This window comes from Oncorhynchus tshawytscha, linkage group LG34, assembly GCF_018296145.1.
Source record: "Oncorhynchus tshawytscha isolate Ot180627B linkage group LG34, Otsh_v2.0, whole genome shotgun sequence".
Classification (NCBI taxonomy): domain Eukaryota; kingdom Metazoa; phylum Chordata; class Actinopteri; order Salmoniformes; family Salmonidae; genus Oncorhynchus; species Oncorhynchus tshawytscha.
Genome location: NC_056462.1, coordinates 15,209,346 through 15,223,001, shown reverse-complemented (window position 1 = coordinate 15,223,001; position 13,656 = coordinate 15,209,346). Strand labels below are relative to the sequence as shown.

The 13,656-nt window shown below is 44.4% G+C and overlaps 1 protein-coding gene across 6 annotated transcripts in view; it reads right to left on the bottom strand.

Annotated features, from left to right (window-relative positions):
* Positions 1-3,742, bottom strand: part of si:dkey-27h10.2 — a 31,679-nt gene extending 27,937 nt beyond the window's left edge. For 2 of the 6 annotated variants that reach the window (XM_024402977.2, XM_024402978.2), the window contains exons 1-7: positions 3,538-3,739; positions 2,114-2,365; positions 1,826-1,945; positions 1,687-1,740; positions 1,440-1,519; positions 1,149-1,242; positions 635-706 (exon numbers count right to left, since the gene is read on the bottom strand). In XM_024402977.2, coding sequence (XP_024258745.2) covers positions 635-706; positions 1,149-1,242; positions 1,440-1,519; positions 1,687-1,740; positions 1,826-1,945; positions 2,114-2,365; positions 3,538-3,706 — 841 coding nt within the window. In that variant the 5' untranslated portion in view covers positions 3,707-3,739. Of the gene's footprint in view, positions 1-634; positions 707-1,148; positions 1,243-1,439; positions 1,520-1,686; positions 1,741-1,825; positions 1,946-2,113; positions 2,366-3,537 lie in introns of all 6 variants that reach the window. The other 4 variants (XM_024402980.2, XM_024402979.2, XM_042311989.1 and 1 more) reach the window with 4 other exon arrangements.
* Positions 3,743-13,656: the final 9,914 nt, after the last annotated feature.

Below are 13,656 nucleotides of genomic sequence, written 5' to 3'. Positions count from 1 at the left end.
AAAAGTATTTGCATTATTTATTTGACACAGTTTTACACTCTTTTGATCATTATCAAGGGTGCCAACGATTTCGGTTGTGACTGTAAATGTAAGCTCTTAGGGACTCTAAACCTCACACAGTGCTCAATTCACTGTTTTGAATCAAACTTGAATAGAAACAGTGATATGAGCAAGAGCCGGCGAGAGCAGTGTGTGGGTTTCTCTTTTCTTTGAAGTTCTCACTATTCCCACACACCTGCCACACAAGACATCATGAAGTTTTAAAAAATAAGTTGAAAAATGTATTATTTCAGCTGTGACTCTGGCCATTTTAAAATGTAGATAACTATGAATGTACAGTATAGTTATCAGCACACATTGACTTCCTTCTCTCTTCTCTGTTGCAAAAGAGGAAATCCACTCTGAACACAAAAGCCATTCCAGTAAACCAAACAATACATCACACCTGACAGATCACTGTGCAATAACTCAACAACTCATAAAAACTACAAATATAGAATTCTCAATAGAGAATTGTTTCTCTTTTGGGGGCACACACAATAAAATTTGATTTGATTTGATTTGTCATAGGCCCAGCAAAGTGACCCTACGAGAGGACAGTACATGCACTTGTCCATTACTTCATCAAGCTCACCTCTTTCTCCCTCACTTCCCTTAACCAGGACCTCGGTGCTGTTGAGATCCACGGCGGTAAAGGTGTCCATCCCTGGAGAGGTGATCAAAGGCAACATGCGTTAGCCATGGTTTATAGGCCGGCATTGTAAACAAGAATTTGTTGTTAACTGACTTGCCTAGTTAAATAAAGGTTAAATAAAAAATGGTTACTACCAGTCTAACACGTTATTGACCACAAGTTAATGTACATTAGCTAGATGCTCATTATTATTTTTTGGGGTAGTTCAGTTTTTCTTTCTCTGCATTGTTAGGAATGGCCCATAAGTAAGCAGTTCACTGTTAGCATGGGATGAATCAAATCTAAATCAAGATTAACAGAAGTGTTTTGGTGATGTCTAAGTTTCCCTATTAGTGTGTAGTAAATGATCATTAATGAGGAGAGTGTAAATGAATGTAGTGTATTCTCATCCATACAGATGTATAATACTGCATGTTTTGTTCTATACATATTCTATGTAATTCTATGTTGTCACCCTTCTGTGTTGAGGAGTTGTCAAACACGGCGTCGGGATCCGCAGCACTCAGAGGCAGATCCTCATGCCTGTCTCGGAGATCTACGGAGTACCTCTGGAAACACAACAGGGTACAACACACACACACCTCAACGGGCTAGAAAACAGACATCAACAAACAGGCATCTACAGACATCATTGAATGCTAGCGTTTTGGTGTTTGTACAAAGTCAAGTTGAAGATATGTTATACAATGTTAGAATGGATTAAATCACAGAATTGAACTGGACAAACAGCATATACCTTACTCACCCTTGATGCCTTCTTAGTAAAGAAGCATGCTGCTCCAAGCACACAGGCAGCGATGATGAGCACAAGAAAGATGATCAATCCTATCAAGAAACAGAAAACAATCAATTGTTGAGCAATAAGATAAAAGGCCATGTTGAAGTCATTTATAATGTGGGTTAGTCTGACAAATGATCACCAATTCAGATTTGTTGTCAGAACACACACCGTTGGGCAAGTTTGAGACATTTTTTAAATGCAATCATGTTACCAATGTGGGGCGATTTTCTCGCAGAGGGTTTTGGTTGAGCAGTTCCCGCCAAACCTTTTGAATAAAGAGAAGATAAAAGTTGTGTACTGATGGATTCACTTCACAGTGGATTCACTTCAGTCTGGTGAGATCAACTCACTTCTATTCTCGGTGGTGCTAGTAGCAGAAGTGCTAGCAGTTGTGCTGCTGGCCTCTGCTGGGGGCTTTGATGTAGAGATGTCCATTGGTGAGGGCCAGGATGTCGGTCCTGGAGAGGCATCTTGAGAAAAATTACTTACTTTACCTCCACCAAAGCAGGTAGGAAATTAGCATCGATCAGAGATGGAGCCAAGACTTAGACCCAAGACAACGAGGTCAAGACTCCATCTCCAGTATCGACCACTGACCATAAACTGACCATACAGTGAAAGCAGCAACTCCAACCTACCTGAACTGGTCTTCAGTGGTGTGGTTATCGTGTGGTTAGGCCTCCCGGTGGAATTGGTTATAGGGACGTTATCAAAAATGAGATCAGTAAGGTTTGGGGTTATGGCGGATAATGTTAAATTATTGTTGTCTACAGTCGTGGTATGTTCTGGAGTGGCTGTGTTGTTGGCTGGGTTGGAAGCTGAGGTGGGCTGGGTTACAGTGGTATTGACTGGATGTGTCTGGGCTGTGGTGGTAGAAGCCAGGACGAGACCTGGAAAAAGACATGGGTATGGTTTAGAATCAGTGTTGGGGAGTAGTGAACTACATGTAGTTCAACTGCTCCTATTAATGACATTTTGCTGTAGCTTTGTGGTACTGTAGTTGAACTAAATCCACATCTTGGTAGTTTTTTCAGTAGTTCATTACTTTGTTGACATGTAGTGGTGTAGCTAACTACTGGAACTACGCACTACTTGTTTTTGCAATAAGAAAATGAAGTAGGAAATAATCTCCTTTCTTTTTTCTTTTGAAATTTAGAAATGATCATTTTCACAAAGTAGCTTCGATGTAGTGAACTACTTTCTTTTTTTAAGTTAAAACGACGTTGTAGGCACATTATGCATATTGAGCAGCAACTGTCCCGTAGACGGGACACCGATCCACAAGAAGTTTAAGTAAACTATAGTTCCTTAAGGTAGGGCTCTACAGCACCACCTTTTAACTCGCATATGCACCTAATTATTTTGCTGTGAGACCTGGAATAGAAAAATCAAGGATGTAATATCTCAAATCTCTTTCATTGTGCTCCTAAATGTATTTGTGTGCGCCTGCATTTTTCAACTTAGGTGCACACATGCTCCTCGTAGAGCCCTGTAAGGGTAGCTTTAGAGTAGCTCATCTTCTTCCAATGTAAAGTAATTGGGAGTTTGGTAAACTATGATTTCAGAGTAGCTTCCCCAACACTGTCTAGAATATAGAGAGAAGAAACCATTGCATAGATAGAGCATTGATTACATCAGCAGCTTTTTGGGGCAGATAAACTGAATTGACAAAACCAGTTGAGAAAACAATCTCGTATTTGTACAATAACCTGTGCAAAATAAAAGACTTGATCTTAACTATACAAAAACAAGCAAAGTACATCAAAGTAATGTTATACTAGATAAAAATTCATCAAGTAATCTAGTGGTTAAGAGTGTTTGGCCAGCCCCCAAAAAATGAAATCTATTTTTGTTATTATTTTAAAGATAAAAAATAACTTTGACAGTAAACGAAAGGTCGCTGGTTCGAATCACCGAGCCGACTAGGTTGACGTGCTCTTGCACAAGGGCACATCAACACGTCTCCTGTAAGTCGCCCTGGATAAGAGCATCTGCTAAATGACTAAAATGTAAACATACTGTAAATGTCACAAAAACAGAGAAAGGCAGAGAGACAGCTTACCCAAAAGGACAGTCAGACAGGGAAAAGTCAACTGTATTTTGTCCATTTTGAGTAACCCTTGTGTATAGTTCGCTTTCCCTGTTACTCTAGTAGCCTGCTGTAGACTGTCACTAACAGAGTGAGGAAATGCAGTGCAGTCTAGTGCATCCCTCTCAGGATGCTGGGCCATGAAGCCACAGAGAACATTCACCGCCACAGGATGTATAATAGAGAAATAGCATTGCTCAAAAAAGTACTGGGGGAAATGACACATTTTTATACAAAACTACCCCCCCCCCCCTTCAGGTCCAGAATTCAGACATTCTCTCAAAAGCAGAGGAGTAATGCTTTTCTATCTAGGATTCTGCCCGTACCCAACCCCAGACATTTAATGTTTGATTCCATCAGTAAAAGTGGACGCTGGATTTGATTCCTGATGCTTGTGTGTGTTGTGGTGTGTGTGTGTGTGTGTGTGTGTGGTGTGTGTGTGTTGTGTGTGTTGTGGTGTGTGTGTTGTGGTGTGTGTGTTGTGTGTGTGTGTGTGTGTGTGTGTGTGTGTGTGTGTGTGTGTGTGTGTGTGTGTGTGTGTGTGTGTGTGTGTGTGTGTGTGTGTGTGTGTGTGTGTGTGTGTGTGTGTGTGTGTGTGTGTGTGTGTGTGTGTGTGTGTGTGTGTGTGTTGTGGTGTGTGTGTGTGTGTGTGTGTGTGTGTGTGTGTAATACAGTACCCTTACAACACCCTTATCATACCTCATCTTATGACTGCATTGGGTCATGTCTGTCTTTATCAGGTTGCCACAGATACTTGTTGTTGATCTGAGTCATCATGCTGTATTTATAACTTCCTTGTAACCTCTCAGTTCTTTCCTTTGAAGGCAACAGACAGCAGGCACATACAGCGACGATGGAGCTCATGCAATCTTTTTAAGGACAAATAACTAAATATCTACTTACAATAGCAGTAGTCAGTACTCACAGAAAAAAAGGTGCTGTCTGGAACCTAAAAGGGTTCTTTAGCTGTCCCCATAGGATAACCCATGAATTAACCCTTTTTTGTTCCAGGTAGAACCCATTTGGAACCAAAAAGGGTTATCCTATGGGGACAGCAGATGAACCCTTTTTTCTAAGAGTGTAGTGATAATGGATTTAAAGGCCTCTCGCACACTCCTCATCCTCTCCAGTTGCCTAATAAATCATACTTTGATACCAATTGGTATGGACATGTTCCTTACAAGCCAGAATGTTGAATACAATTTTAACTTACACAATAAATTGTCTACCTGTGTAACGGCTGTTGGAAGGAGAGGACCAAGGTGCAGCGTGGTACGTGTCCATACTTTTATTTGAACTGAACACTGAAATAACAAAAATAACAAAGAGAACGAACGAAACAGTTCTGTCTGGTGCAGACACAAAAACAGAAAGCTACCTAAGTATGGTTATCAGAGACAACGATAGACAGCTGCCTCTGAGAACCACACCCGGCCAAACACACAGAAATAAAAATAGAACACAAAACATAGAATGCCACCCCAACTCACACCCTGACCAAACCAAAATAGAGACATAAAAAGGATCTAAGGTCAGGGCGTGACAGTACCCCTCCCAAAGGTGCGGACTCCGGCCACAAAACCTAAACCTATAGGGGAGGGTCTGGGTGGGCATCTATCCGCGGTGGCGGATTTGGTGCGGGACATGGACCCCGGTCCACCTTAGGCTTGGCCCACTTAGGTGGCGACACTGGCAAGTCCGGACAGGCGGGCGACTCCGGCAGCTCTGGACAGGCGGGTGACTCCGGCAGCTCCGGACAGGCGGGCAGCACAGGACTCACCAGGCTGGGGAGACATACAAGAGGCCTCTTCCTTGGCCGAGGCACCGGATACACAGGGCCGTGGAGGCGCACTGGCGGTCTCGAGCGCAGAGCTGGCCCCACCCATTCTGTCTGGATGCCAGGTTCCACCCGGCAAATGCGGGACGCTGGCACCGAGCACACCGGCCTGTGAATGCTCAACCGAGACACAGTTCGCATCACCCCATAGCACGGGGCCTGACCAGTCACATCCTCACCCCGGTAAGCACGGGGAGTGGGCTCAGGTCTCCAACCTGACTCCGCCACACTCCCCGTATGCCTCCCCCCCCCCAAAAAAATGTGGGGCTGCCTCTCGGGATTCCTTGCTAGCCGTGTTCCCTCATACCGCTGGTTCCTTTCTCCTGCAGCCTCCGCTCTCCTGGGTGCCTCCACCTGTTCCCATGGGAGGCGATCCCTTCCAGCCAGGATCTCCTCCCATGTGTAGGATCCCTTGCCATCCAGAATGTCTTCCCATGTCCAGTCCTCTCTTCCACACTGCTTGGTCCTTTGGTGGTGGGTAGTTCTGTAACGGCTGTTGGAAGGAGAAGACCAAGGTGCAGCGTGGTACGTGTCCATACTTTTATTTGAACTGAACACTGAAATAACAAAAATAACAACGAGAACGAACGAAACTGAAACAGTTCTGTCTGGTGCAGACACAAAAACAGAAAACAACTACCCACAAAACAGGTGGGAAAAGGCTACCTAAGTATGGTTTTCAATCAGAGACAACGATAGACAGCTGCCTCTGATTGAGAACCACACCCGGCCAAACACACAGAAATAGAAAACATAAAACACAAAACATAGAATACCCACCCCAACTCACGCCCTGACCAAACCAAAATAGAGACATAAAAAGGATCTCTAAGGTCAGGACGTGACATCCTATGCGATTGGTCCTTCAACTGCTTGAAATTTGAGGCAATATAATTGTTAACACTGACATTTCTATCACCTAGCACATGCGCAAAACCGCATGCAGGGCGTGAATGTCAGATATAATCAAATCAAATATTATTTGTCACATGCGCTGATGCACAAATAATATTTTGATTTTCACCCCCCCACAACCACAGGGCTCTCCAGAGGGTGGTGCAGTCTACCCAATGCATCACTAGGGGCAAACTACCTGCCCTCCAGGACACGTACAGCACCCGATGTCACAGGAAGGCCAAAAAGATCATCAAGGACAACAACCACCCGAGCCACTGCCTGTTCACCCCGCTATCATCCAGAAGGCGAGGTCAGTACAGGTGCATCAATGCTGGGGCCGAGAGACTGAAAAACATCTTCTATCTCAAGGCCATCAGACTGGCCATCATATACTGTATTCTATTCTATTACCAATCTCATATGTATATACTGTATTCTATTCTACTGCATCTTAGTATATGCCGCTCTGACATTGCTCGTCCAAATGTTTATATATTCTTAATTCAATTCCTTTACTTTAGATTTGTGTGTATTGTTGTGAAATTGTTAGATATTACTTGTTAGATATTACTGAACTGTTGGAGCTAGAAACACAAGCATTTCGCTTCACCCGCAATAACATCTGCTAAACATGTGTATGTGATTTGATTGGATTGGAGATCAGAATGCCGGTTTTATTTTTATCCACAAGAGGTCAGCATTGTATCACAGGCAAATAAAACCATCACCAGAGCCCTCTCCTCTAAATCCAAAATGCTTTGTCAATGGAGCTTTTGAGAGTGTCTTGGCAACATCTGACCCAACAGTGAGACAGACGCTGCTGGTACCTTTGGGCGGAAAGTTGGACTCTGACTCAGTCCTCAAGAAACATTCCAAATGATTTACACCAAATGATTTACACTTTCCCCATTAAAACAAGCCAAAGTTCTGAGAAACCCTTTTAATCTCAAATAATGTGCTAGTAATTCATGTAGCTAAACGTACAGCCAGTACAGGCCAGTGTTGATGTCTACGGAGCCAAAGTAGACAGAGTTGAGGCCTAAAGTAAAATAATATCTAAACCATAAGATCTCAACATTGGACCGGAGTGCGAGTGTGGTGCTATGTGGTTAGGTCGAGGTGAGGTCTCGGGTTGTGGGTTGTTCCTGGGGTTTAGACTTGAGTGGAATTGAGGTTCTGTTTGGCCTGGTTGCTATAACATGGAGCAATACTAGTTAACCTTTTAGGGCTCATTACTGTAAGCTTAGTTTTCATGTTCTTTTGTCATGCACAATATTTTAAAGATAAAAAAAATGTATGTTTTGATAGGCTTTGATATGATATTTTGATAGGCTAACTACAGCGACACAGGGCAGAATAAAAAAATTGCGAAACGTGTCTAGATGTAATAGGTTGCTGTGCCTGTGTATAGAAACGCTTTGATGGGTGGAGGAATACAGTGTGAAGGAGTGTGCGTGTGTGTGTGTGTGTGTGTGTGTGTGTGTGTGTGTGTGTGTGTGTGTGTGTGTGTGTGTGTGTGTGTGTGATTGGCGTTTATTGGAATGAACACAGAATTTAGCGATATCCGCTAGATAGGCCAGCTGCAAAGTCAAAATGGGCTATATTGTAAACATTAATGAAAACAAAAATATGCCTTTTGGTCTTCATTTAAGGTTAAGGTTAGGCATTAAGGTTAGCAGTGTGGTTAAGGTTAGGTTTAAAATCAGATGTCATGACTTTGTGGCTGCGCCAGCTAGTGACCATTCTGCAGAGCTGCCTCCAGAACAACATTCATGAGTATTCAGACCCCTTGACTTTTTCCACTTTACAGCCTTATTCTAAAATGGATTAAATTGATTTTACCCCTCATCAATCTACACACAATACCCCATAATGACAAAGCAAAAACGGGTTTTAGAAATGTTTGCAAAAAAATTCAAATACCTGAAATATCACATTTGACATAATTATGCAGAACCTTTACTCAGTACTTTGTTGAAGCACCTTTGGCAGTGATTACAGCCTCATGTCTTCTTGGGTATGACGCTACAAGCTCGGCACACCTGTATTTGGGGAGTTTCTCTCATTCTTCTCTGCAGATCCTCTCAAGCTCTGTCTGGTTGGATGGGGAGCATCGCAGCACAGCTATTTTCAGGTCTCTTCCTAGAGATGTTTGATCGGGTTGAAGTCCAGGCTCTGGCTGGGCCACTCAAAGACAAAGACTTGTCCCGAAGCCACCCTTGTGTTGTCTTGGCTGTGATCGTAGGGTCGTTGTCCTGTTGGAAGGTGAACCTTTACCCAGTCTGAGGTCCTGAGCGTTCTGAAGTAGGTTTTCTTCATGGATCTCTCTGTACTTTCCTCCGTTCATCTTTCCCTTGATCCTGACTAGTCTCCCATTCCATGCCGCTGAAAAACATCCCCACAGCTTGATGCTGCCACCACCATGCTTTAGCGTAGGGATGGTGCCAGGTTTCCTTCAAATGTGACGCTTGGCATTCAGGCAAAATAGTTTAATCTTGAATTCATCAGACCAGAGAATTTTGTTTCTCATGGTCTGAGAGTCCTTTAGGTGCCTTTTGGCAAACTCAAAGAGAATGTCATGTGCAATTTACTGAGGAGTAAAAGTCCTTCTGGCCAATCTACAATCCTGTCTTGGAGCTCTATGGACAATTCCTTTGACCTCATGGTTTGGTTTTTGCTCGGACATGCACTGTCAACTGTGGGATCTTATATGGACAGGTGTGCGCCTTTCCAAATTATGTCCAAATTTCCAAATTGAATTTACTACAGGTGGACTCCAATCAAGTTGTAGAAACATCTCAAGGATGATCATTGGAAATTGGATGCACCTGAGCTCAATTTCGAGTCTCATAGCAAAGGGTCTGAATACTTACGTAAATAAGGTATTTCTGTTTTTTTACTTGAAATACATTTGGAAAAATTCAAAAAAACGTATTTGGCTTTGTCATTATAGGGTATTGTGTGTAGATTGATGAGGAAAATGTTTTATTTAAACCATTTTAGAATCAGGCTGTAACGTAACAAAATGTGGAAAAAGGGAAGGGGTCTGAATACTTTCCGAATGCACTGTAGTCTCCCTGTCTGTGTCGGCCCCTGGGCCCTGGCCCTGTAAGAGCAGGGCAGAGTGCCGGGCTGGCTGGCCGGTGACAGGCCCTTGGCTCCCAGCCTCTCTCATACAGTGATCCCCTCGGGGCAGCCTGCCCAGCGAGCCACCAGCCCTTTCATACATTCCCCCACACCGCCCCCAGATCCAGGCCTTTACCCACCCGCTGCCAACCAACGCAAAGCCACACAACCGTGCCACCCAGCGCTCCCCAGGCAGACACAGACACCTGAGCTGGCACAGCAGAGAAGGAGAGGAGGGATGGATGGATGGATGGATGGAGGGAGGGAGAGCCCAGCCAGACTTCTAGCCAGTCGGCCAGCAAGCGATCCCTGCACCCCGCTGCAGCTGTTCTGTCCCGCTCCACAACGCTCCCACTGTTCCACTTCCAATACAGAACTAATTAAAACTGTGCCCATCTCCGTCCCTGCCAGAACGCCCCCCCTCCACACGCACACACACACACACACACGCACACACTCCCCCTCCCTCTACCCCCAACTCCTCCCCCTCCTAAACCCACCCCAACAGCTGCCTCCACTGCACAGTTGAATTGAGTTATTGACCAGCCTTTTTGTAAACTAAATTTTCTGCTTTCGCGCTTTCCTCCATTGATTAAATCATCATATAATTGATTCCTTCTCTGTGGGCTTCTCTCTGCTCTGCTCTGCTCCCCCTCCCTATCTCATGTTCCCCGTATGCCTTTACAGAGCTGCTTGAGAAATTAAGCGCAGGGCAGTGGTGCACCCTGCTGCCATCAAGGCATATAAATACCAATTGCGCCATAATAGTAGGTGATCTTGGCCTAATTAAAACATCTCAGTTATAATCTCAGAGGTCAGGAAATACCATATAAGGTCAGGCCACCAACTGACACGGTATTATCAGGTGTTCATTACACATCCCTGGTGTTATTGTTTTCCCACGTTGCCAACCTCCAGGTTTGGTCCTCGGAAACCTTCGTCTTACCACAAAATTACACAATAGTGATAGCTTCTTTCTGTAATTTCAAGGCAAATTTGTTGTTCCAGAGGACCAGAAATAGGTTCTAGCTTCTCTCTCTTGCATCCATCCACCCCGTAATTGCCATGCAAAAAAATAATGAAGAGTGTTGGCTTCCAAGAGCAGCAACCCTCCTAGTCTCGGCCACTTCCTTTACCTTGTCCTCACCAAGCATTCCGATATAGATTAGCTGGAAATCTTTCCTGCTCTGCCAGGATAATCCCTTGACCATTTATTAGGAATGATTTAGGCACACTGTATTCCGGCCAGAGCAGGACATGGCCAGACCTTAGTTTTCATTGCACCCCCCATGATTTGGGTGTTCCGATTGTTTTACATTGTTAAGGGAGGGGGTCTTTTGTCGTTGAAGAGGGGGGCAAAAAGTGGGCAATGTATACTACTTATACTGCGGAAACAGAGTTCAAAGTCATCATGTGGACGTGAGTAGATGAATTGGAGTCACTATTAAAGGGCAGAGTCGGAGCCCTTGGAGGAGAGTGTGTGTGTTGGTGTGTGTGTTGGTGTGTGTGTGTGTGTGGTTTGAAATCAGGGGGTCCTGGGAGTGAAGTTATTAAGAGGTTTGAAGTCTGAGGGGTATTTCCACATTTTTCAGCCACACCGACCGACGTTGCCCACCACAAAGCTGGGTTACATTCATCAGTCAGGATTGTTAGTAATATGAATGAGGATTTCAGCAAAAGAGCGCTGCAACGCCTTAGTGTGGGAGATGAAACATCTGTACATGGGCGTGTTCTTTTGGACACAGTGTTACATACACTCTTAGACAGGAAGGTTCCAAAAGGGTTCTTCAGCTGTCCCATAGGAGAAGCCTTTTTGGTGCCAGGTAGAAATACCCTTTTGGATTCCAGGTAGAACACTCTGTGGAAAGATTTCCTTATAGAACGCAAAAGGGGTTCTACTTGGAACCAAAACGGTTCTACCTGGAACCAAGAGGGTTCTTCAAAAGGTTCTCGGCCGAAAACCATGTTAGGTGTATAGACAGTGTGTATAGACAGTGATACATAACATGGAAAATACAATATAGATGTGAGCTAGAGGATATAGGCATGATGTCCACAGTCGTTTCTGACAGCCCTCTGTCAGGTTCTATATACTGATCTGAGACTCCACAGTGCATTCAGAAAGTATTCTGACCCCTTGACTTTTTCCACATTTTGTTAAATTAGACTTATTTTAAAATGCATTAAATACATTTTTTTCCTCATCAATCTACAAACAATACCCCATAATGACTAAACGAAAACAGACCCTTTGCTATGAGACTCGAAATTGTTTCCATTGATCATCCTTGAGATGTTCCTACCACCTGATTGCAGTCCACCTGTGGTAAATTCAATTGATTGGACATGATTTGGAAAGGCACACACCTGTCTATATAAGGTCCGACAGTTGACATTGCATGTCAGAGCAAAACCCAAGCCATGAGGTTGAAGGAATTGTCCATAGAGCTCCGAGACAGGATTTTGTTGAGGCACAGATCTGGGGAAGGGTACCAAAACATTTCTGCAGTATTGAAGGTCCCCAAGAACACAGTGGTATCCATCATTCTTAAATGGAAGAAGTTTGGAACCACCAAGACTCTTCCTAGATAAGAGAGGTAAGGCAATTAAGGCCATGGTGGCAAAGTAATTACAATATAGCAATTAAACACTGGAATGGTAGGATGTGCAGAGGATGAATGTGTAAGTTGAGATACTGGGGTGCAAAGGAGCAAGATAAATAAATATAAATAAAATAAATACAGTATGGGGATGAGGTAGATTGGATGGGCTATTTACAGATGGGCTCTGTACAGGGGCAGTAATCTGTGAGCTGCTCTGACAGCTGGTGCTTAAAGCTAGTGAGGGAGGTAAGAGTTTCCAGCTTCAGAGATTTTTGCAGTTCGTTCCAGTTATTGGCAGCAGAGAAATGGAAGGAGAGGCGGCAAAAGGAAGAATTGGCTTTGGGGGTGACCAGTGAGATATACCTGCTGGAGCGTGTGCTACAGGTGGGTGCTGCTATGGTGACCAGTGAGCTGAGATAAGACGGGGCTTTACCTAGCAGAGACTTGTAGATGATCTGGAGCCAGTGGTACGGCGACGAGTATGAAGCGAGGGCCAGCCAACGAGAGCGTACAGGTCGCAGTGGTTGGTAGTATATGGGGCTTTGGTGACAAAACAGATGACACTGTGATAGACTGCATCCAGTTTGTTGAGTAGAGTGTTGGAGGCTATTTTGTAAATGACATCGCCGAAGTCGAGGATCGGTAGGATGGTCAGTTTTACGAGGGTATGTTTGGCAGCATGAGTGAAGGATGCTTTGTTGCGAAATAGGAAGCCGATTCTAGATTTCATTTTGGATTGGAGACGCTTAATGTGAGTCTGGAAGGAGAGTTTACAGTCTAACCAGACACCTAGGTATTTGTAGTTGTCCACATATCCTAAGTCAGAACCGTCCAGAGTAGTGATGCTGGACGGGCGGGCAGGTGCGGGCAGCGATCGGTTGAAGAGCATGCATTTAGTTTTACTTGCATTTAAGAGCAGTTGGAGGCCACGAAAGGAGAGTTGTATGGCATTGAAGCTCATCTGGAGGTTAGTTAACACAGTGTCCAACGAAGGGCCAGAGGTATAGAATGGTGTCGTCTGCGTAGAGGTGGATCAGAGACTCACCAACAGCGAGAGCGACATCATTGATGTATACAGAGAAGAGAGTCAGCCCAAGAATTGAACCCTGTGGCACCCCCATAGAGACCGCTAGAGGTCCGGACAACAGGCCTGCCGATTTGACATACTGAACTTTATCAGAGAAGTAGTTGGTGAACCAAGAGAGGCAATCATTTGAGAAACCAAGGCTGTTGAGTCTGCCAATAAGAATGTTGTGATCGAAAGGCTTAGCCAGGTAGATGAATACGGCTGCACAGTAATGTGTCTTATCGATGGCGGTTATGATATCGTTTAGGACCTTGAGCGTGGCTGAGGTGCACCCATGATGCCACTCTGAAACCAGGGATTAGAGAGGTGCTGAGAAACAAGACATCTGTTTTTAACTAACGTGTGGTGACAAAGTGTGTGTGTGTGTGTGTGTGTGTGTCACACTGTGTGTGTGTATATCACGTGTGTGTGTGTGTGTGTGTGTGTGTGTGTGTGTGTGTGTGTGTGTGTGTGTGTGTGTGTGTGTGTGTGTGTGTGTGTGTGTGTGTGTGTGTGTGTGTGTGTGTGTGTGTGTGTGTGTGTGTGTGTGTGTGTGTGTGTGT